The sequence below is a fragment of the Trachemys scripta genome, chromosome 13 (assembly GCF_013100865.1).
Source record: "Trachemys scripta elegans isolate TJP31775 chromosome 13, CAS_Tse_1.0, whole genome shotgun sequence".
NCBI classification, from domain to species: domain Eukaryota; kingdom Metazoa; phylum Chordata; order Testudines; family Emydidae; genus Trachemys; species Trachemys scripta.
Window position 1 is genome coordinate 33,639,675 of NC_048310.1, and position 24,655 is coordinate 33,664,329.

The following is a 24,655-nucleotide window of genomic DNA, read 5'->3' on the forward strand; positions in this document are numbered from 1 at the left end:
ATAGAAGTTGCTGTTACAGAACAGTGAGCCCTTTGCCAATTGGCATTAAGAAGTTCTGAGGGTCACACATCCCCTCTTACAGTGAAGCAGCGGGGTCAGCCACTGGCTGTTCCATAGGCTTTGGGTCATAACCCTCTTGCCTGGACCAGTTGTCTGCCACAATATTTTTTCTTCCCTTAATATGCAGAGTTTTCATGTCATATTCTTGGAGGGTTATGCTCCAGTATAGCATTTTGGAATAAGTATCTTTGGTTTGATATAGTCGCACCAACAGAGAATTGTCTCTTGAGGGTTGGTCACACCTTATAATACCCTACGATACCCTTCAGAAGCCTTGTCTACACAGGGACACTTGGGAAAGTTAATCCAAATTAATTAAAGGTGTGAATTTAAATTGGATTAGTTAAACCACATTAAACTCATGTGCAGATGCTCTTATACAGAATTAAAGTGGACTTAATTTGATTTAGTGTAGTTCACTTTAAAAGTGAATGTAGTTCACTCTTCTGAATGTCCCCGTGTAGAGAAGACCAGAGAAGACAAATAATCTCCAGTTCATAGATGAGGAACTGAGACACAGATGACTTGCCCAAGGCCATGCTGAAAGTCTGGCAGAGTTAGGAGTTGAATGCAGGTTTGTGTCCCAGTCCAGGGGAATATGCTGAATTAGTTCATACTCTAGATGCTCTGCCCAAACATACCCTTTTACTGGCTGCCCATGCTAATTTTCTGGATTGTACCTGCTGGCTTTGGGTTCCTTGGCAAAATAGTGTTGTGGATTGCCTGTGCTGCCAAAATGCCCTTTTAGGCTGGGCTTCCTGCTGTCTGGGGTCTTGAAGCTTGGGTTTCCAGCACAGAAGCCTGCAGAAAAGAACCTATACATTTTAATTCCCAGGCTGAGACACTTTTTATAGTTACAGCCTGTAGCTTTACCATACAAATTGGAAGCCCTGAAAAATTGGTTTTGTAATAGAAATACTGGCGGACCCTTTAAGTTGATTGTGGAATGGCCATTGTGATATTTTCATATCCTGTGATAATTTTGAAAACTGTCTTTCTAGGAAAGAAAGGACCAATCACAATAGAGTGGGAACTTTAATCTGTAGATAACGTAGTCTCTCAGTTCATTATAATCTTCATACAATTTTGTCTTCCATGTTCCTTAACTGTTTAGCTTTCTTTTGTCTTCTAAAATATGTTGCTTTTCTGTATGATATAGAGTCTGACCTTGACTAGATAGTTTGACCAAAGACAAAAAATATCTTTTGTTGTTGCCTCGTTTAATGGCTGTTGGATAGTGAAGAAATGGAGAAAAGTTGTCAGTAAAATTTGATTCTTTCAGCATTTGAGAATATCTCCAGGAAACTGCATAGTTTCTCCGATCTAGAGAGGTGGGTCCTGGACTTCTCATCAGGGTAATGCTCCTGGACTTTGCTGTTGAGAGGTTGCCTCTTTTTGTTTCAGCCTCTGAGTAATAGGATTAGTCTCCTGGCTATAGGTGTCTGGTCACTTTTTATCCCAAGCTGTAGAATTACCATAGGGTAGTTGATTAGATGGGTCACTGATCTAGTCTACGGTTATAACATTTCTGTACATATGATTATGAAATCTAATTGTAGTCATAAACTATTGTATTTTATAGTGTTTCTTTAATTTTCATTCATGTCCTTTTCTGCTGTTTCTCTAGAGCTGAAATATAGTATCTCTCATAAGAGGCAAATTAACTAATTTTACTCTGATAAACTTGCTAGTTTATTTTTATTTAGTTTTTTTTTAATTCACTTACATATATTTCTGATCTTTATTCGTAGGAGCTGATTGACATAAAGATGGTGCAGTGCAAAAGAGTTGTAAATGGCAAGTACAATATATTTTGATAAAAGCTTTCAAGTACCCTTTTTTTGTTTCAGTAAATGATGAGAAATGCTCTGTTACTTTGTTGATTTGGTAGCCAGAGACTCTTAAGCAGTAACTACAAGAGGTGTTAACATTCCCATTCCATTTACTAAATTGTTAGAGGGACACAATTATTAGAACATACGCTGGAACACAAGAACATTCATGTTCACAAATAACTATACCAAGCAGTTTCCTCTTTAATGTGATAGCTCAGAGGGACACTCAAGGGAGTGTAGTCGTCTTCAACATAGAGCTATTCTCAGTGTAGGTCAGTTTTTTGAGCTCTTGCCTTGGCTGTTTGGCTTGCCCCTCTCCCCATTCGTAAGCTGAAAACCTACAATTTCTATACTGTTTTAAGGTACATAATGGTGAATATCACAGTAATGGTGCTGTACAACCCAAGAAAGCACATGCTGAAATTTTTGACCATTATGTAAACATGTAGCAAACTGGGTCTTGATTTGTTTTGTTTTATTAATGTTTAGGTTTAGTAACGGTTAGTTGAAAAGAAAAGATGAACCTGAATTGTTTGAAGATGAAAATGGGGTGACAAAGGTGTACATCAATTTTTAGGTTTCAGAATCTTCAACTAAAATAGTAGCTTCCACTTTGGTACAGTGCCTAATGCAATGGGGTCCTGACTTGGTTGCCCTTTAGGTGCTACTGCAACATACATTTCAAATAATAAGTAGTGACTGCATTAAAAGGGTGAGGAACTGGACTAGGAACAAGGCAGAGCATAGATATTAACGGACCAGATGGAACACATTCTATATAGATTTATAGTTAATATGGTCCCGTTGGCTATAATGAATTTTTCTGTGTAAATCATTACAAGATGACCCAGTTTGTTAACAGTTTGAATGAGAAGGGCTTAACTGACCCTTCTGAAAGTAGATAAAATTTGAGTCTACAAGTATATGCCTACAAGAAATGAGATTCGTCCCAGTATGAAGGATCACCACAAAGATCTATACACCTCTCTGCCCTTCAAAGTGGATCTTAAGAGATAAAGAGGGACTGGCACATTCATCTTAAAGGTGCCAGGTGACATTGGCAATTATGATTTCTAAGGAATTTGTATATGGTGTGGTGTATTAGTATACTTTGTCTAATATTATTCATATTTTTGCGAAGAGACCACATTTGTTTTCCTCAGTTACTGACACCAGATGTCAATCTATTTCATCTGTATTTATAATGATGTTTCATTAGGATGTTCTCGGTGGCATCTGTCAGCTTAATCACATGAAAACTGCTTCTGCATAATAAAATTCTTTAATGTTCCAACTAAACCTTGGAGTCAGTTTGCTAATTTTTATATTAGCAAGTTATTGGCTAAAAAATTGTAATTTTTTCCCCATCAAACTTAGAGATTCATGAAATTCAAGCCAGAAAAGGCCATTGTGGTCCTCTAGTTTAATCTCCTATATAACACAGGCCGTACAACTTCCCCAAAATAATTCCTAGAGCATTTCTTTTAGAAAAATATCTAATCTTGATTTTAAAATTGTCAGTGATGGAGAATCCACCACAACCCCTGGTTAAATTGCTCCAATAGTTAATTGCTCCCAGTGTTTTTTGTTGTTGTTGTTGTTATTTTTTGTTTGTTTTTTTTTAAATCTGCCTTTTTTCCATTTTGAATTTGTCAGGCTTCAACTTCCAACTATTGGATCATGTTATGCCTTTCTCTGCTAGATTGAAGAGCCCATTATTAAATGTTTGTTCCTCTTGTATAAGCCTCAATCAAGTGACCCCTTAATCTTCTCTTTGTTAAACTCTAGGTTGAACTCCTTTAGTCTATCACTATAAAGCATGTTTTGTAATCCTTTAATCATTCTCGTGGCTCTTCTCTAAACCCTCTCCCATTTATCCACATCCTTGTTGAATTGTGAACACCAGAACTGGACACAGTATTCCAGCAGCAGTCACACCAGTGCTGAATACAGAAGTAAAATAACCTCTACTCCTACTTGAGATTCCACCGTTTTGCAGTCACAGCTTTCACTTTGAACACTTGGAGTTGTGGTTTTCAACCTTTTATCCTTCTGCTAACCCTCACTGAATCACTTTTTCTTTTCTGTGATCCCATATTTACTACTTGCAGCCAGTCCTCAGTTACACCTCAGAATCCTTTGTGCCATTTTCCATGAAAACCAGTAGAGTGTTTTATGGGTGCGTTTGGCATCTGAGGACTGCTTTCAAGTGTTTAAGGAAAACTGGATGAGGAGAGCTATTTGCTTGTGGTCATGTTTTTAGAACCTCTCACCTACATTAATGAACATAGGCCAAAGTGAGCCTTGGCGTAAGTGGGTGTTATTCCCATTGAAACCAAAATGGAACTGCTCCTACTTAAACCATGGCTTAATTGGCCCCATGATGGGAGTAGAGAAGGGGACGTTTGAGGTATTTGATCCAGACCACTTTAATATAGGAATATCAGCAGTTCTGTAAAGGTAAAAATTAGTTACTGTATTTTGATATATAATAAGCTATAAAAATATTCAGTCTGAATGAGTAGAAAAATAAAACATTGAATCAATGTTACTTACAGCTTCTCAGTGGCTTGTCTGTTTTCGTCTTGATCATGGAGTTAAATTCAATTGTTTTATACTCAAATGAATTTACTGTATTAAATTCAAGGCTTCATAACACATGTGCAATTCTCATTAAGACCTTTTATCAAGAAGATTTTAGAATCTGGTAATTTCTGTAGGCTAATACAAGTCACTGTTTTGCTGTACGTACCTCTCTTCACAAATGTTTTAGAATACTGCAGTAATTCTTTTGGATTTAGCCATGGATTTTGCAGTAATCTCAACTGCAGTCCTTCCCAGAGAACCTGGCAGAGTTTTGGGGAGAGGAAAAATGCAATGTATGCTTTCAGTAAATTACAGAAATTTAAGATGCCATCAGGTTAGCTTGGGCTCAGAATGTTTTTTAAAAACAAGGTTTAAAAAAATTGAATTTTTTTTCAGTTGGATTGAAGTCATTTTAATTCTAGTATAGGGTGACGTAGGAGATGTCTGGAGTCCAGCATTCTCCTGGGGTATCCATAAGCAACACTGCAGCATTATGCCTGGTGATTGAGAACTGGAGAGTGAAAGTGACTAGTTCACATGCATTATGCAAGGTGAGAGAAATTCATGAATATTAAAGGTTCACATTTTAAAATACTTTTCACTCTTATTAGAAATTGAAAAAAATTAAACCTATTAACCTAAATGTTAAAGCTCCAAGTGTCTTTGACATAGCTTACAAAGGCAAATAATAAAACTAGTAACTTTTGTTTACTCCAGGAACTACACATCTTTACACAGGCTTTAATCCTTAAGCCCTCCCCCTCTCCAAAAGCCTTGGCATGGCCTGAAAATCAACAGACCTATTTTTTGTTTTGTTTTTGCCAGAACCTGGGCTAGATTTTAAAGCCGAGGCCGCCTCATAATGAAGGCTGTACCATCAGCTTCTCCTCTAAATCAAGAGAGATTTAGTTCAGGTTCTTGCGCTAATTGTGGGTGGATCAGTATGGCATATGAGAGAGATGGACAGTCCCTCAGTAGTCGGATTGTAAGACATTTAGGGCTTTTAAAAACCTAAAAAATACCTTAAGCTGGACTAGGAAACTGTTGGAGAGCCAGTGCAGAAGATAAGAGTCCATGTCAGTTCCTGTTGGTAAGCACAGCCTACCAAATAGGCTGCCTCTGGTTCTGCATCACCTTCAGCCCCCTGGTTGGCTTAAGGTGCATTGCAGAAGCTTACAGTTATGTTAGGAGCATTGACCAAGGAATTAAAAAAAATACATATTTCAACATAACATTGTCTTTAGAAAAGCTAGCCAAAGTGCATCATGAACAGACAGAGCAGAACTGCTCTAGCCATTCAGGGAAATAACTTATTTATAATTGTTTCTATATATGCTTTCATAAACAAGTTTTGTTAAAATTTAAATAACTTCAAGTTGATAGTTTAGACTCGTGAACTAGGACATTCAACAGTAAGTCTTGCATTTCACACCGATTCTAAAACCACTGTTTTTTCACAAATATCTGTGTGAGGGACGAAGCATTGGTTGTAACGCTTAATTGTCCGTTCTGTTAGTTTGTATTACAACCTAATGAACTTTCCAGTCTAGTTGATTTTGCATATATGACTCAACTCTGCATTGTTTCTTGATAAACTTTATGATTCTGACATTGAAGTCTACAGCTTTATTTGGTAGAATTTCATTTATATGCAAACTGTATATTTTTAATTGCTTCACCTGGCTTATTTTGTGATTATATTTAGCTATATTTATTTTCTCCCAATTTTGTGTCTCTCTCCTATTTCATGTAGAGGTGCTTGAAACAGTGGACTTTGTAGCACCTAACGAAAGAGTTGTTTTCAGAACGTGTGTGAGAGAGAAAGATTGTGTTGTCTTTCAAATGGTAAGAAACCAAGAACAGTTACATTTCTAATATCAAAGTAGATTAATTTTACTAGCACTGTACTGTTTAGATATGTCTAAGTGTAGCTCTGTGTCAGATGTTAAGTAGCTCCCAGATTTTTCAACAAGGGTTAATCTTTCTGGACTCTAATTTCACACTGATTGCATTGCAGGATTTCTAAACTAATTGTATACAAGCTACATTACATACAAGCATACACGGAATAGATGACCAATGTGTATATTGTGGGCCACAGATGTAGCTTATTTCTACACCATGTTATTTTAGCTATATGTTCGAACATACTAGTACCAAAACTAAATTACAGTGAAATACAGATGATCTTACCATCATTTGTAATTTCATTAAATAGAACTTATAGCTAGATATCATTTGTGTTTAGTAGTTTTACTAACATTTAGCCCTTATTTTTATCAATATTTTTTGTTTTCCTTGTTCATTCATTCAGTTAACTGGTTGATTTGCATGTGTCAATCCTGTAAATATCAGTGATTTTTAACATTTCACAATGCCATACACTTCACAGAAGAAAGAAGGACATTGTTCCTGCCCCAAATAATATAAGTTTTAGACAACGCAAGCAAGGGTTGGTGGGCAAGGATTACTGAGCTACAGTCACCCAGTTCTCAGTTTAAGCATGTCTCTGTTATGGTGGTTCAGCTAAGATTTCCATATTTATAAGAAAAAGGGACAATATTTATTGTGAATATAATGTTTTTATTAGATTAAAACAAATTCAGTCTTGACTTTTAAAATGCAGGACAACATTTGTGTTATATAATGGGCCCTGATCCTGCAAAGATTTAAGTACATTCTTAACTTCACACACTATGCTGACTTCAGATATGTCTTTGACTGACTAATTTTGCTATCTAGTAGTGGATCTCGGTCATATTATACATATACCGACTCTAAAAAGTGTATAAACGGTGTATATCTACACAAAAACATTTATTATAAAACCGAATCAAGTGAACAAATATTGATTATATCCTTTTTGCCCCACAGGGATCAGCAGATGCTGAGAGAGCATTGGCTGTAGCCAAGCTTGTGTAAGTTCTCATAGAACCTTACCTGAAAATAATTTCTTTCCCTGTGGCTTGCTGAGGTGTAATTTAATTTGTAAAGACTAGTTTTCAGTTTTAGCCAAATGCAGCTATCATTTGAAACCAGGCATTGAAAACTTCTGATGCAATTTGATGTATTTTTCCCTAGTCTTTTTTATTTGTACTATTATTATTATCATTAGTTATTACTATTAGTTATTTATAAGTCTTTCAAGGGGAAGCTAATATTTTTAAAGGTCAGAAGTAAAGGAATAAGAGTCCTGTGTGATTAGCAGAGCTACTAAGGTAAACAAAAGTTCCACATACCACTAAGTGTTAAAGGAGCTGCTCAGCAAGTTGCAACAGAGTTCACCATCTAGAAAGATCTGTGGGGGGCAGCATGAACTGGCTGTACTCCTGCTCCCATTAGCAGTAATGATTTCTTTTCAAGGCAGTAGCTGTTCAAGCAATTACTTTTCATGCGAGTGACTGCTGTGCAACTTTGTAATAGGCATGCCAGGTCTCTGTCCTCAACGTGTTTTCTTCTGGGTGCTGCACATCTCCTGATAAAGCCCTATTGACCAATTTCTTGTATTCTTTGTGATTTTAAAGCTCTCAACCAGATGTGTGTTAAATAAAAGAAAAACAATGGAAGTTTTGCTTCAGTGGTGGTGAGGAATATAACTTTTAAACCCACATAAGATCTCCTGAGAAATCATGAGACATTTTTCTTATTTATTTTTGAAAAATGATATAAAATAGTATGTTGCAGGGTTTGAGTCTGTGGGGAGAACATAGCTCACTAAATATGTTTGTTTCCTAAGACTCAGAATTCTTCAATAAAAGGCAAATGAAATTCTTATATATGTATTGAAATGGCTTTGGAGACCACTGTATAAATATACACAAAATTTAAACTAGTGAGGAGATAAAAGAAAAGAGTCAGAGGTTTGGAAAAAATCTATAAACTTCAAATTCTCATCTAAACTTCTTGGGGATGGAAAACTCACTCGAGCAGGCTCTCTGGCAAGATGCTTTTTTCCTTTTTCTAGTCTGAAATATTTGTGGGGATTTTTTGTTCTTTTCTTTTCAGAGAAAATGATGTAGCTGGGATTGATGTCAACATGGGCTGTCCAAAAGAATATTCTACTAAGGCAGGTTGATTTTAATCTCTTTAAATATTCTTTTTTCCTGCTTAAGAGGCACAGGATGCAACACATGTTCTGCTTTTCTGGTTCTGGCAAATTATTTGATTTTCTCTGTTCTGAATGTTGTGAATGTTCAATTATTTGTAGTTGCAATGAGTCATTCTATTCTTGGCTGCAACTGTGATCTCTTGTCCTTATTTTTGAATTGTTAACTGTATTTGTCCAGATCATTAGAAGCTTCAGGCCAGTCATTTTATTGTTGCTCCCTTTTCTCTGATTTATTAGTCAAAATTTGAGGCCTTGCAGGCTATTTAAATTAGCAGGAGAAATTAATGAAAATCAGATATTTCCTAGGTGCAATCCTGCTTATTTACAAAAAAATGTACACACAATCATCTTTCCCTGAACATAGTAGGAACAAAGAGGAGGCAGTTTCCTTGAACAGAATTTCAAGTCTCTTTCCAGCCAGTGTTCTGCTCAGAAAGAATCTCTCTGTCGGGTTCCTCCTAGGGCCATATTAAAAGTGCTTCTCTTGCTGTCTGCTGGCTTATCTGCTTCTGTGCCCCCTGCCCTTTTCCACTGCAATCCAATCAATCCCCCTGTTTCTATTATCACTAAACAAAAGGGAATTTTATTGCTTGCTCACTTAGGGTACATCTACACTACCCGCGGGTAACTATCGATCTATCGGGATTGATTAATCGCGTGTAATGTAGATGCGATAAATTGATCCCCAATCGCTCTCCCGTCAACTGCTGAACTCCAGCAGTGCGAGAGGCGGAAGCAAAGTCGATGGGGGAGCCGCGGCCATCAATCCCGCGCGGCGAGGACGCAAAGTAAGTAATTCTAATTCGATCTAAGATATGTCGATTTCAGCAACGTTATTCTCGTAGCTGAAGTTGCATATCTTAGATCGTCCTCGCCCCCCCGTGTAGACCAGGCCTTAGGCTGAATTAAAGGCTGCCAGAATGCTCTCCAGCATGACATCATGATTGGAAGGTTCTCTTCAGCTTAAACAATATTTCATCTTTAGGTATGCAGCAGCTTCAGAAAGCTGCACATACAGGCTGTTCATCAGGTCAATCTATTCACAGGAATAACTAGCTTGTTGCATGAACAGAAAAGCAGGGAAGCTTTGCTCTAAATAGATGTAATGTTTCTGGGGACAGAGGTGCTTAAGGTGACCCCTGACTTCAGTGCATCACAGTTTTCTATTGAAGGGTTACAAAACACCAAAAATCTCAGCCTTCTGGTTATCGTTGTTGGCTAAAGAAATTTAGTTTGGTATTTCAACTTCCTTTAAATGAAATATATTGGGATTTTTGGATCATTTATATTGTACCAGGGTGATGCAAATGAGTCTGACTTGCAGCATCCTTTAACTGTAGATATGAGAATTAGCATTAACATTAACTGGTATTTTAATTGCTGTTACTACTGTTATAAAAGAAAAAACTAATATTTATTCCACTCTAACATGAAAAAGGAACACCTCAAAATGCTTACATATAAAACAATTATTTTATTAAATAAAGAGATAGCAAATAGAATTAATGCTGTCATTCTCAGAGCCAAAAATCTATTTTATTGAGGAGGAAAATTTCATTTTTATTTTTACAGCTCATTAATATTAAACAAATACCAAATATTTGTTATTACCAAATGATGCTGATTAGTTAAATCACACAAATAATCTTTAACATTAAAATTATTGCTAAATAAGAAATTAACTGGAAATCAATGATATTTTAAAGAAGTAAAACCACAACATATGAATAGAATGATCAATTTTATTAAAATACAATTCTTGATCAGTTCCTATTGTCCATATGACATTTTCATATGCTAATCTATTGATGGTTATTTATAACCGGGTAATAGTTCTCCTCTGGAATTATATCAAGGACAGGAGTAACAAAAGAGTTAAGTATAGATTATATATTTTGGATATGGAAATCAGATTTTGATACCTTTGAGCAGTTTGTAGTTGAATTTGTGAACAGTATTCATTCTGCTATAAAATTGCAAATGTTGATAATCATAATAATTTTAGGATATACATGTTAGCATATTTCAGAACAAAATTGGTACATCTCTTTACAAGAGAAGTATACATAAAATATTTTTTGTACACGATAGTGGATTTCATGTTGAAACTATAAGAAGAAATTTACCATAATATTCAGTTGTTGAATTAAATGAATATGTTGTAATCAGAGAAAATGTTTAAGATTGATTGATTAGAGACACAGCTGGTAACAATGCCTATAGTCAAGGTTTTCCAGTGCTTTTTAATTGTAGGACTTCAGTTGGAAATTTCAGGTTAACATGTTCTATGCTGGTCATCTGCCTCAACCTGAATATTTTTGGAAAGTTCCATCAAAAAATATTCAGCTATTTCCAAGAACAAAGTTAGGAGGATGTGTTTTGCTAATATTAAAAAAACCAACCTACCAAAAACAAAAACAAAAACCCAACCCAGTTTGTTGAGGAGCAATAGTTCCATGCTTTGGAACAGGGACTTAAAATTTGGCAGGGGTTACCTTGGGATCCCCATGATCATTCACCCAAAATTGGCAAAGTTATAAACCTCTGAAAATCACCATTTGCACATGTTCGATAGGGGTTTGTTAGTAGTGGGCAACAAAATTTTCTGAACATTGTGTCTGCGGTGCCTGAGCAGTACTTTCCCTGCAGTTGCTCTTTCTGGCTGCTGTGATCCCAGGCCCCAGATCTGAAGGCACAGATGCTCTCTACTGGGCTCTGAGTGCTTTCCTGCTGTTGCCCAGGCAGGCTGGAGAAGGATATTTCACTAGAATGCAGGTGAAACTGGAGCAGAAGAGGAAATGGGGATGAACAGGGCTGGAGAGACTATAAGTTCGGAAATACTCTCTTTCAGAATTGAGCCCTCAGAATTGAGCCCAGGATTCCAGAGTGCCAACATTACTCTCTTGTTTAGCAGATAGCTGTGAAGCATGCTGGCAAAGTTCACGACTCATCCCCTTCTAGTGGGTAGCCACATATAACAGCCTGCTATTAAGATACCAATTGCTCCAACAGCTCAGGTGATAGAGCTCTGTGCTGTGAATCTAAAAGTCCCAACCCTGCTGATGATTTATGTGAGATGATTGATATGGTTCCACATGATGGAATTTGCTTTTTTTTCAATTTTCCTTTTTTAAAAACTGAATTTTTAAAGTGTGTAATTTCCTATGGTACGAGAACATTTAGCCCACTTAACAGTTAGGAAATTACAAAATTCAGGTTGCTGGTGCAACCTTAATTTATCTCCCTTGTTCATGTGTTTTGAGTCTTTTAATTACATAATCTGTGTTGGTCTATTGCATGGTAATTGTAAGATCCTTCTTTAAATATACAGGTGTAATGTGAAGAGTATCAGCAAGATACCTTAATTTTGCTGGGGACATATTTAGGTTTTGCATTATTTTCAGGAAATGGATATGTGTTTTTGTGTGATTGTATGTTGGAAGGGGAAGGTTGTTGTGGAGTTGTGGGGGCTGAACTCTTGTAGGTATAAAAAAATTGCAATGTTTCAACTTACGATGAGATTTTTAAACCAATTTAGTGAAACCAGCGCAAAAGACTCTATAAACATAGACAAATCTTGTGTGCTTTGGATATTTTGACCCCGATCCAGCAAAATACATAAGCATATTCTTAATTTAAGTATTTTGCAAGTCTGCTCTCATATTTTACTTAAAGGACATGGTCTTGAAGGGAGGCTGGTATGGATATTTAATGTTGCTTAACTGGTGATTTCCTTGATTTTTAGTGGTGGCATGCCCAAGAAATTAAACTTTTTTAAAATGTAGGTGTATATATATATAACTGAATATAAAAGAATTCTGTAAATTGTGATCTGCAATATTGGCTACTACATTTTAAATAGAATTTTAGTTAAATCAACCTTACAAAACATAGTTTCCCACTTTATTGAGGCAAATAAATTCCTTGATGGATGAGTATATCATCTTCCTCCTTGGCATAGTAAAGGCGAGTGGCTCAGATTTAGATTGAGGAAGGTAAACGTTCATGACAGTTTTGTAAGCCTGAGTTTGTGTAACTGGTTAGTTTTAATAAATATGTTGGGAATGAACAAATCAAAACACTACCCCTACACATGCAACATTAAAATAATCTAAATCGTCTAAGGTTAATTTGCATTAAATTAAATTTTTAACTTTTTGGCATTTCTAAACCAGCTGAAGTATAAATAGAGCTTTTAACAGGCCATGTTGCTCCATTTTAATGTCAGGTGCACAAGCAGAAGAAAATGCAGAAATGTTGCAGCAGTTGTCATAGCAAAGAGCTGAAGCTCATAAAAAATGACTTATGACTTCATTCCAGAGAGAGCGAGCCTGGTTGCAGTATTAAACACTATATCCTGCTGTCCTTAATGCTGTTGGCATAGTTAATAAATATCCTGTGAGATGTAGCTTTCAGGCTTCATCTTGCAGAGACTGAAAAGACAAAGCATCTTCACAGGTAATAATTAAACATTGTCATTCTGTATAATTTATATTAGAATGTGGAGTATTTTACCATCTGATTATCATCATGTTGAGTTAAGTGAGTATTAAATCTGGATCTAACCTGCTGATCAGTGTTCATTTAGATAGAGCCATATTACAAAAACCCTTAACTATTTCCATCTAAAAGCATAAAAACATCAAGCCTGTAACAGCTGCCTCTTGCTCTCTGACTTGCAGACCAAAGTAGCTCATACAGTAGTTGTTTACGATGAAGCATTTTTTAAGCATTAGGTAAAGATCCAGTTTCTGTGGTATTTTATTATAGCTAGCCTGTGAATAGTCTTAGAAAGCTGTTTGAAATCAGACCTTCTAGTATTCCATCTGGTTTGAAAACATTGCCAGTAAAGTGGGAAATAATAAAAATGCCAAGGCTCACGTTGCCAGACATGTCCCTGTAATGTGTATTACCTTGATATTGCACAGACTCTATTTTACAGTGCAGGTAGAGCTCTTTTTTCTATTTTTCGAGCAACAGGAGTAGGATACTTATGTCTGAAAAGACTCTTGTTTTCCCGTAATGGAACATTTCTTTTTGTCAGACTGTTTGAAAGGGAAAGGTGTTTATTTTAGGCCACATGACCTTAATGACATGGAAGAAAGGTAGAGTTGTGCAATGGGTCTGTTTTATAGTAGATGAACCAAAGAAACATAGTGACCTTCTGCTGGGGATATTAATGAGAATAGTGCTTTTTCCCATCCTGAAAATTGTTCCCTGTGGACACTGATTACTTAAGGAACATAAGAATGTAGAAGTTGCTTTGAGATAAGGCATCTTAACTTAAATTCTCCAGTTAGTCCCTTATCTAGGCTCTGACAGTGGTCAATATCATATGACTCAGAAGACCGTGCAAAAAAACGTATAGTGGAAAACTATAGAGTAACCAGTTCCTAGGGAAAGTTCCTTCTTAACCCCTTTCAGTAACTTGTTGGCTTATCCATTGAAGCTTGAGAGTTTATAGCCCTTCTAAAAGTGTGTTTTATCTACTGCAACTGTGGATAGTCTCATCTATATAAATGTCTAATCCTTGTGTTTGAATTCTGCTAAACTCTTGGCTTCAACAATACCATGTGACAATGAGGTCCACTAGTAAATGATGTATTCTCCAAACAAATACTTGTTTTTATTATTTTTAAACTTGTTGCATTTTAATTTCATTGACTGTTCCCTTGCTCTTGTATTATGAGAGGGTAGATCAGAACCTCTCTATACCATACATTATTTTGTGTGCCTTCCTTTTGTTCATCTTCTCCCTAAACTAAACAGTCCTAATCTTTTCTATGTCTCTGTTTTTATCACCAATCTCTGGCCCTTGCCCAATTCTCCCACTCCCACCTCTGCCCATTCCTGCTGTGTTTTTTAAATAAGGTGGTATTTTCTTGGCACAGTATTTTGGGCCATGGTGCATGATTGAGTTACAAAATGGCATTATAATATTTTCAGTGTTGTTTTCTTTTACTTAATATTTTCTTCTGTATCTTAACTACAGAAAACAGGGTAGAAAACAGTCTTTCCCTGTAATATCTTTCTAATCATGACAAAAGAACAAAAATATTAAAAATTTTGCAGGAGGGAAATACTGAAAAAAAATTATTTTCAGGAGATGCAAAAAGAAATTTTTTGGCATGTTCTCCGACAGCTTGTCACAGTGGACAGACAAGACAGCAGGAAAACAACAGGAAACCTGCATGGTGTCTGGAGGAAGTTTTGCTGCAATCAATGTGTTCCTAGTTTTGATTTCAATAGATCAGCTTTTACTGACAGAAAAGTATTCCATCCAAAAATTTCTGAACCGATCTAATTTTAACACGTACAGCTAGCTGACTGCGTGGCTGTGTGTATATAGACAGTGTGATCGAGGAAGAACATCCAAATTAGAGGAGGGAAAAGTTATATTTTTAAAATATTAGTAGTTGTTTTGTGCTGCCACTTCCTTTTGTGTAGGTACATAGTATGGGAGACTGTATTGGGACCGTTGGCATTTAGGGCTCATCAATCAATTGAATGGTGCTAGGGAGAACATATGAATGAAATTTATCACCTAATAGGAAGAAACAAAGCAATCATAGTGGTTAGGTACAGATTTTGGAATTTCTGGCTGTTCATCAGAGAAATAGAAAACAAAACAACTTCTCAGTATTCAGTTCCCTAAGCTGTTGCTGCTTCATTTGCTGAAATCATTCTAGCAAGAATGTTTTCTTATTTCACCAAGTAAGTGCAGCTATGCTCTTTCACCTAATATATTTCAAATTTGGATTCTTTATTAAATGAAAATCCTTCTGTAACCAAGCCAGTAAATGATGTGTAAATAACTTTGTGCCATACCTTTTAATTAGTATGTAGTAATTTGCACTTCCGTGAAAACATTTTTCTTGTATGGGAGGATTTAGTTTTGTTGTTGTTTGCCATTGGGTAAGATACGAGATGAAGAAAGTGTTGATTTTTTGAATGTTTCCAGTCTGTAATTCATTCTATTGGCATGTGTTTCCCCAGGGAGGTATGGGAGCAGCGCTGCTGTCTGATCCTGACAAAATTGAGTGTGTAAGTATCCAGTTTGTTGGTTTTATTGTGCCTAGAAAAATAAGGTGCTTATGTATAATAATTGAGTAATTCTTGAGCTGCTGGATTTATTGGAGTGAGAGACAATTGTGTGAAAAGCAGATTTGGGAGAGCAAGGGATGGAATAGTGACTAAAGTTTTGCAGGTTCAAATGAAATTCACATAGATTATACTGCTGGTTTAGTTTCTTTTATAGCCACAGGAACAACAACATTGCTGCTGACTTCCTTTTCAATTTTTACACTTGCACTTTTTGGTGCTGTACTTGGATTTCCTATTTTTCTGGTTTTATTTTTAGTTTAATTCGAGCACAAAGCGCAGCAAACACTTTACAACAACATGACACAGTCTCTGCCCTGAGTAGCTTTACAATGTTTAGTTTTCAATGGCCTACACGTTGGTAGAGCTCTGCAAGAGCTCTTATATAGCCTTAAGATTTGGCTCAGTGAGGAATAGTGGGCAAAACGGAGTATATTCAAGTGAAAATATAACATTCCTTAAATATCAGTCAGATTGCTTCCATATGATAGCCATCAACCTTAGTTGATGTGTTTAGACTATAGTTCCAAATGCCAACAAAAAGTTACAAATTACCTTTTGAGCAGTGGCATTGAATGGCTCTTGAGCTCTTGTTCAGCTCTCCATGTGGCTTTTGTCAGGTAAGGGTCTGGGTAGTGGACTCCTCTTTTCCTCTGCCTCAGGCAGAATGTGTGGAACGTAGATCACAGGAGTACACACTGAGCATATGGTTTGGTGGCCTGAAGAACGGGTGCTGCTGGGATCCCTTCTGAAAGTCAGTGTGTTGTTCCCTTCCATCCAGTAGTTAGTTAGGAGTGGGGTGACAGAAAGGAAACAGGAGGTGGAATAGGAGGGAGATCTCCCAAGCAAGTGTGTGGCTTCCATGCAAGGCAAGAGTTAGGGGAATTAAGTACACTGGGGCTATCCCTTTCTCTTCCAGCAGTCAGAGGAAGCAGAGCAAGGGGACTGATTTGAAAGCACCTTAAGAAGGAGATCAGTGTCCTTATCTCCATTTTGCAAACTGGGACACTGAGGCACAGAGCGGTGAAGTGACCTGCCTAAGGCGATGGCAGGGCAATGGCAGAGCTGGGAATAGTACAGAGATCTGAGTTCCAGTCCAGTGCTCTATCCACTGGGGGAATGTGGAAAAGACCGGAGAGGTTGCAGTAGGTAAGGCATGAGATGAAGTTTTACATTCATGGACTTTAAGGTCAGAAGGGACCATCATGATCATCTAGTCTGACCTCCTGCACATTGCAGGCCACAAAACTTATCCCCTTGCACACCTGTAAGAGACCCATGACCTCTGGTTGAGTTACTGAAGTCCTCAAATCGTGATTTAAAGACCTCAGGTTACAGAGAATCCACCAAAGGTTTTAACATAGTAATAGAGAGAATGTGGAGATAAAACTGGCAGGATTTAGTGATTAGTATTTTTTGTGTGTAAGGGAGATGAGACCTCAGTCCAAAGTGTTTAATCTCACTCAAAAATGTGTTGCAGTCCTTATATATCCAATAATTTTGACTCTGTCTGAGTCAGAGCATTCTTCTTGACAGAGAAGATGCAAGTTTGTGCAAGCAAGTTTCATAGGCTGATAAAAATGTTGTTTATTTACTGAAGGGCAGATGGGTTGATTGCTTCTAAAGTGTGTTGCAAGAAGTTCTTCTACTTTTGTTGCTATTGGGTGTCTGCAATTTAGACACACAGGTTACCTTTTAATGTGTAGTGTAAAAACATTTTTCTCATGTGGGGTGACTAAGGGGATGACTTAGTAGCAGTTGGCCATTGCCATTTAAAATGATAACCTTTGCATCTGTTATCCTCAATATATGCAATCAATACTTCTTACCAGGTATTTGAATGAAAGCTGTTCCTCAATATTTGACCTTGATCAAAAGGCTGGCCTAGATAGCTCCCACCCTGTTGTTATGGAGGTTTGATTTGACCTCAGGACAATGGACTTCAAAAAAAGCAGACTTGAACAGACTCAGGGAGCTGGTAGGTAAAATCCCGTGAGAAGAAAATTAAAGGGAAAAAGGAGTTCAGGAGAGCTGGCAGTTTCTCAAGGAGATGATATTAGAGGCACAGCTGCAAACTATCCCAGTGCAATAGATAGGAAGAACAGTAGAGGCCAATATGGCTTTAATGATCTGAAAATTAAAAAGGAATCTTACAAAAAGTACAAAAGAATATAGGGGGGAAAATCAAAGGCTAAGATACAAAGTGTGTTACACCTCGCAAGGGACATAAAAGGCAATAAGATGAGACTTTTTAAAATACATTAGGAGTAAAAGAGAGGCGAACAAAAGTGTTTCCTGCTTACTGGGAAAGAGCGCTAATAACTGATGATATCATGAAGGGTGAAGATTTTAATGCCTCTTTTGCTTCAGTTTTCACTAGAAAGATTAATGATGACCAGATACTAATATTAAAAAGGGGGAAGGAACTCAAGCTAAAATAAGGAACAGAATAAAAAATATTTAGGTAATTTGGCAGGGCCTGATGAAATTCATCCTAGTGTACTTAAGGAACTAGCTAAAGCAGTCTCGGAACTGTTAGCTATTACTTTTGAGAACTCATGGAGGATGAGTGAAGTTCCAGAAGACTGAAGAAGGGCAAACATAGTACCTGTCTTTAAAAAGAGGACCCGAGGAATTATTGACCAGTCAGCCTAACTTTGATACCTGGAACGGTACTGGGACAAATTATTAAACAACGAATTTGTAAGAATCTAGAGGATAAAACAATTTTAAGGAATAGCCAGCATGGATTTTTCAAGAGCAAATCATGCCAAACCAACCTAATTTCCTTCTTTGACAGGGTTACTGGTCTAGTGAATAAGTGCAAGTAGTAAATGTGATATATTTTGTTTTTAGTAAGGCTTTTGACACAGTCCCACATGACATTCTCATAAGCAAACTAGAGAAATGTGGTCTTGATGAAATTACTATAAGGTGGGTGCACAACTGGCATATAAACTTTAACTAACTAACTAAATGTATTGTAAAAAGCAACGTTCCATATAGGAACCTTATATATTTTTCTTTAGAGAAGTGTTCAAATGTCTTCATATGTTCAACAGAGCAAGATTTACTCATGTTGCTTCTGTAATAGTATTTATCCCCTCCTTTCTTTAGATTCTGAGTACCTTGGTTAAAGGAATTTGTAAACCAGTGACCTGCAAAATCCGAATCTTGCCTTCGGTAAGAACATGTTTTATTATGCTTAGTTCCAGTTAATGTTAACCCTTGTCGCCAGATTAGAATACCATAAACAGTAGAATGAAATTTTAACTAATTTTAACCCAATGGATTAAAATATACAGAAACATATACTTTTATTCTGAAATAAGAGTGTCCATGCATTAACTCAATAGAACAATTCCATAAGTAGACAAGCCCAAAGCAACTGACGGTGAATTTCTTAGAGAGGCAAGATGGTTGCGGTAATATCTTTTATTGGACCAATTTCAGTTGGCGAGAGAGACAAGCTATCAACCTTACACAGAGCTCCTCTTTAGGTCTAGGTAATGTACTCAGTGTCACAGTAAATACAAGGTAGAACAGATTGTTTAGCATAAGTAGTTAACACATATTTCAAGGGACCATTCATGGTGAAGAATTTTGCTGACTCAACCTCAAAGAATTCTTTCACAACAATGAAGATGCCACAATTACCACATCCCCACCGGCAGTCATAAGAAAAAAAAATCACCTGATTGGACACCTCACAGCGGACCACCACACTCTTACTCATTACATTGATTGCTTCGGGAAAAAAATTGACGAGGATAACAAACCTCACTTCCGCCACAATCTCTCCACCGCTGAGAGGACAGCTGTATAGTCTCTGAAACTCAACCACCAGATAGTGATTAAACCAGCAGACAAAAGGTTCACCATCGTAGTCCTCAATTGTGATGCGTTCTTTAACAACACCAACCAGCAACTGTCTGACTCCACCTACTATAAAGAACTCAAAGTAGACCCTGCACTGTAGTTTACCCAGGAATTTAAGGATGTCATCAAATCCTTCCCCAAACAATTCCGAGAGAAACTCTACAACTTCATCCCCATGAACCCACTTCAGAGGATCTTCTGTGTTTTTTCCCAAGATACACAAACAAGGAAACCCAGACTGATCTATTTCATCTGGCCCTAGCACTCTTACTAAAGAAATATCGAGACTCATAAAAACCATCCTCAAACCACTCCCCACACAAGGGCCGGCTTCCTCCAAGATACTACAGACTTATACCACAAACTCCACAGCATTAATAATCTCACTCAGAACACTGTCCTCGCTGATGTTGTTGGTTAGAATTTACCTTTTAGTCACTAATTTCTTTTGCATAGAATAGAGTTGTTAAGCTCCAGTAGTCAATTTGTCTTCTCTTTGGTAATTTCATCTGGTTATTTTCAAATTACTGTCTAATTATGTGCATAATTATTGTGACTGCACATGCAAATTGAATGTATGCACGTATATATGGACAAATGTGTAACTAGTTGTGCAAAAACTGATGTATGTGCAGTGATTGCATGCACAGATTAGGCATGTACACATTCTTTAAAATCATGCATAAAAAGTATTAAAAAAGTAAAATCAGTGTATCTTCAACAATCTGCATGGATTCCAAGGCCAGAAGGGACCATTGTGATAATCTAGTCTGACCTCTTGTGTAGCACAGGCCATAGAACTTCCCCAAAATAATTCCTAGAGCATATTGTTGAGAACAACATCCAATCTTGATTTTAAAATTCAGTGATGGAGAATCCACCAGAACCCTTGGTATGTTGTTAATGGTTAATTACTCAGTGGTAACAATGTACACCTTATTTCCAGTATGAATTTGCCTAGCTTCAACTTCCAGCCATTGGATCATGTTATACCTTTTTCTGCTAGATTGAAGAACTCACGATTAAATATTTATTCCCCATGTCGGTATTTACAGACTGTAATCAAGTCACCCCTTAACCTTCTCTTTATTAAGGTAAAAGAATGATCTTCTTTAGTATATCACTATAAGCCAAGCTTTCTAATCCATTAATCATTCTTGTGATTCTTCTCTGAACCATCTCCAATTTATCCACCACATCCTTCTTGAATTGTGAACCCCAGAACTGGACATTGTATTCCAGCCGTGGTCATACCAGTGCCAAATACAGAGAGAATCTACTTGAGACTCCCCTGTTTATGCATTCAGGGATCACATTTGCCTTTTCGGCCACAGAATCGCACTGGGAACTCGTGTTCAGCTGATTTTCCACCCCACCCCCCTCTACAATCATGAGATCAAAGAACTGTCATGTTCCCTTTTCACTTTGAACTGTCCTAGATTCTCTTCCTTCTTGTTTCAAGCTGGTTTTGCCTAGCATGTATCTTCCAGCAGAACAGCAAGTGAGTGACTGTCTCTACTTCAATGCAATCTGCATCTCCAAAAGGCTCAATGTGCTACAGTAGAACCTCAGAGACATGAACACCTTGGGAATGGAGGTTGTTTGTAACTCTGAACAAAACATTATGGTTCTTTCAAAAGTTTACAATTGAACATTGACTTAATACAGCTTTGAAAATGATGGTCCCCCCATTTTTTTTAGTAGTTTACATTTAACACAGTACTGTACGGTATTTGCTTCTTTTGGAGGGGAGAGGGGGGCTGCTGCCGCCTGATTGTGTACTTCCGGTTCCAAATGAGGTGCGCGGTTGACTGGTCAATTCGTAACTCTGTTGTTCGCAACTCTGAGGTTCTACTCTACTTTCAGATGAACCACAGTCTACTAGCCCAGCTTCTGAAAAGAAAGCGAATCCTTCGCTTTTTCTAAAAGCTGCATAATTGCACACAGCAGGATAAATTGGCAATGTCCTGAATTCCATCTGTCTTTCATTAGGCTCATGTTTTCTCTTTGAAGGAATAGAAGGGTTTTTTTTCTTTATTTCATAAGACAACCAGTAATGTATGGATACTAATCAAATTCTTCAGTCATGAGGGCATTTTTTAACATGTAGCCTAAAGAAATGTTTGTGAATATTTCATGCATGAATAGATGTGAGGGTGAATTCAAATTCAATGTGAGTGATATCTCTTCCATCCAAGAAGCACTATATATGACTTATAGTATATTCAGTGCAATAGTACCTGCCAATCAAGTGTGTTTTTATGTCTTTTAAAAGATAGCCCAGAGATGCGTGAAGGGAAATAGTCTCAAATGTTGTATTCCCTGGGTCAAGCAGGTTCTTAAACTGTAATTTCTAAGAGACGTATTAAAAATGGCATGACCGGAATCCTATTTTAGCCATAATAAATAGTTCTCTAAGTAAAGCTTATATTAAGGGTTATGTTCATATTGAGTATGACTGTTGTAATATAGGAATTGTGTACACTTTGGGAGAACAGATTTCCTGCATGTGTTCGTATAATGATCACGGGATTAAGATCTCTTCCTCCATCAAACTAAAATAACATGTGTTACATTTTTTCCCTCCTCAGCTTGAAGACACTATAAGCCTGGTGAAGAGGATAGAAAAGACTGGTGTTGCTGCCATTGCAGTCCATGGAAGGTAAATATGTTTGTGTGGAAAGATTATTGTTGTTTGTTTGTTGGCAGGTAGAGAGCAATAAACTAGGACTAGTTAATTTACTTCACCTTGTCTAGTTCAGCTGCAAGGAAGTGGTTCTGATTTCAATGACAGCAGCTGGGTGCTTAGTACTTTACTACATTAGGCTTCTTATTCAGGAGCGTAAATAGAAATTTAGCAGCTTAACTTTATGCTTCTGTTTTTCTAAAATCTTAGCCTGGGTAAGACCAAATAAAAGGCAAAATTATCTAACAGTAAGGAATTAAATAGTTTCATGCTAGATTTTAATTCTCAGGTGTGTGAGGTGTACAGCTGTGCACCCCAAACATTAGGTGCTTCACCTGCACAGGGAACTAAAATAGCAATATTTTTCAAGATGTGTTTCGTGTGAAGCAGGTTTACACCTTGCATATGAACATAAACTCAGACAGACTAGGTTTGTCACTGCAGGACTGGAATTGTCTGCTAAGAGTTTACTTATGTACAATTTCCACTAAAAATCTTTGAACTTGTCTTTTTCTTTCTGTGTTGCAAAGGAAGAAGGAGGAGAGGCCTCAACATCCTGTCCACTGTGAAGTGATCAAAGCCATCTCTGAGGCAGTCTCGGTTCCTGTAATAGCAAAGTAAGTTAGATTAGTTAGGTGGTCATTTTAAGGTATCCATGTCTAGCAGTAGACATTATGCCAAGGAAATCTAACTGAGCAAGAAGGGATTAAGTGCAGGAAACTAAGGGTTTCCTCATATAGGGCAAATGAGATAATTACAAATCACAAGGTTAGAGTGAGGCTTTGGTATTAGAAGTTGGCCATCTGAAATGTCACTGTCTTTGTTTCAGTGCAAAAAGGGCTCCTTAATTATTCCTCTGTGTACTAGTGTTGTGTCATGACATGGCCCAGCCCTCTCTGGAGAGACACCAGTGTTTTGTTAGAATTCAGCCGTTGGATTCAATGTGCTTCTAAGCCATCTGGGTAGTGACTGATTACTGTTCCTAGCTCTGGGTTTCTCAGGCACACTCCCAGGTGCAGACTCCTCCCTTGGCAATAGGACCCTGCTCTCTGATGGCCTATGCCCTGAAACTAGTGCCACAGCCCTCCCAAGCCCCCTGTTGCCTAGATGCATTTCCCCAGAGTACACTGGCTGTGGGAGCTCTGGTTTCTTATCAAAATGTTGGGTAACTTTCCTATATCTCAGAATTGACAGTAACTCTTCATTTAAGGGGACCCTGAAGAATTTTTATGACTAGTTTTAGTCCACCTTTAAAGTGAGTTAGCGTGTTCTGTTACAGTTAGAAAATTGTGGGGAGGGGAAAACAGGATTTTAAATTATTTTTAGCTCACAAAAGGAGCTAGATTGATAATTTTAGAAAATGATGTTTTCTAGCCATAGAACATGGTATAGCATAGCTAGAGGCAGAGCATGCTTTTACTCACTGTTCCCTGCCAGTTTGCCTCAAACTTGAGCCTATGCTCATTCAATGTTAGGCCTTTCTACTACAATTAACAACGAGGGGTACCAGTTTTGGAGGACTTTTTTCTGAGGTGCACCTGGTCCACTGGGAATTGAACTGAGATCTTCAAACTCATTTTGCACAGGCCACCAAACAGCATTTTCTTACCAGAACAGCTGACTTTTTTAAAAACTATTGTGTCGCTAATGAAGGTGGCACATACAAAATCAGTGCTTGTCTCCTTTAGGGAAACTAAGCCAATTTATGCTTATGGGGCGTGTCTTGAGTTAAGGAGAACTGTTCACTAGAAACTGGATTGGTACCACCTAACTCATTTTACAGAGGCTGCCTACCAATCAGTCATCAGATGCTAATAACTTTTGGCACTACTGGCCTGGTCTGACTTTGGAAGGCTTTCATATCCCATTACTAATAATCCTGTAAGCCAATGATGGGCTGTAGATTGTCCACCACTGCTCTAAGCCAGCCATTCTCCCAGAGTGGTGCTGATTTCCTAAATAGATTATACCAACAATGAATAACATGACAGTCCATAAGCTTTCTGTATTATCATGCATGCCAAGCTCTATTAATGTGCAGAATACACTATTTTCTGCATGGTGGTGTCACATTAATCATTGTTAATCATAACAAAGATGTTCGTTTTCAGTGGCGGATCTCATGACTTCATCAAAGAATATACTGACATTGAAGCCTTCCAACAAGCAGCAGGTGCTTCATCGGTAATGATAGCTCGTGCTGCCATGTGGAACCCATCCATCTTCAGAAGAGAAGGCCTTTGTTCCTTAAAGGAAGTCATGCAAGAATACATCAAATACGTATGTTTGGGAAGATTTTACCTGTAATTAACATAGTTTAGAGTTGTTAACCCAAGTTTATGTAGGGTGTCTTTAATTCCTCGTTATTTTTCAATTAGTAAAGCTCCTGTAATGTTTTTG

General features: G+C 37.4%; 1 protein-coding gene across 2 annotated transcripts in view; it reads left to right on the top strand.

The window, feature by feature from the left end:
• DUS2 (dihydrouridine synthase 2) overlaps nt 1–24,655 on the top strand; it is a 49,652-nt gene that overhangs the window by 10,123 nt on the left and 14,874 nt on the right. The window contains exons 3-11 of one of the 2 annotated variants that reach the window (XM_034788380.1): nt 1,812–1,857; nt 6,235–6,326; nt 7,356–7,399; nt 8,487–8,547; nt 15,586–15,633; nt 18,808–18,873; nt 22,161–22,231; nt 22,786–22,872; nt 24,367–24,535. In XM_034788380.1, the coding sequence (XP_034644271.1) occupies nt 1,812–1,857; nt 6,235–6,326; nt 7,356–7,399; nt 8,487–8,547; nt 15,586–15,633; nt 18,808–18,873; nt 22,161–22,231; nt 22,786–22,872; nt 24,367–24,535 (684 nt within the window). Of the gene's footprint in view, nt 1–1,811; nt 1,858–4,903; nt 5,033–6,234; nt 6,327–7,355; nt 7,400–8,486; nt 8,548–15,585; nt 15,634–18,807; nt 18,874–22,160; nt 22,232–22,785; nt 22,873–24,366; nt 24,536–24,655 lie in introns of those variants that run through there. The other variant, XM_034788381.1, reaches the window with a different exon arrangement.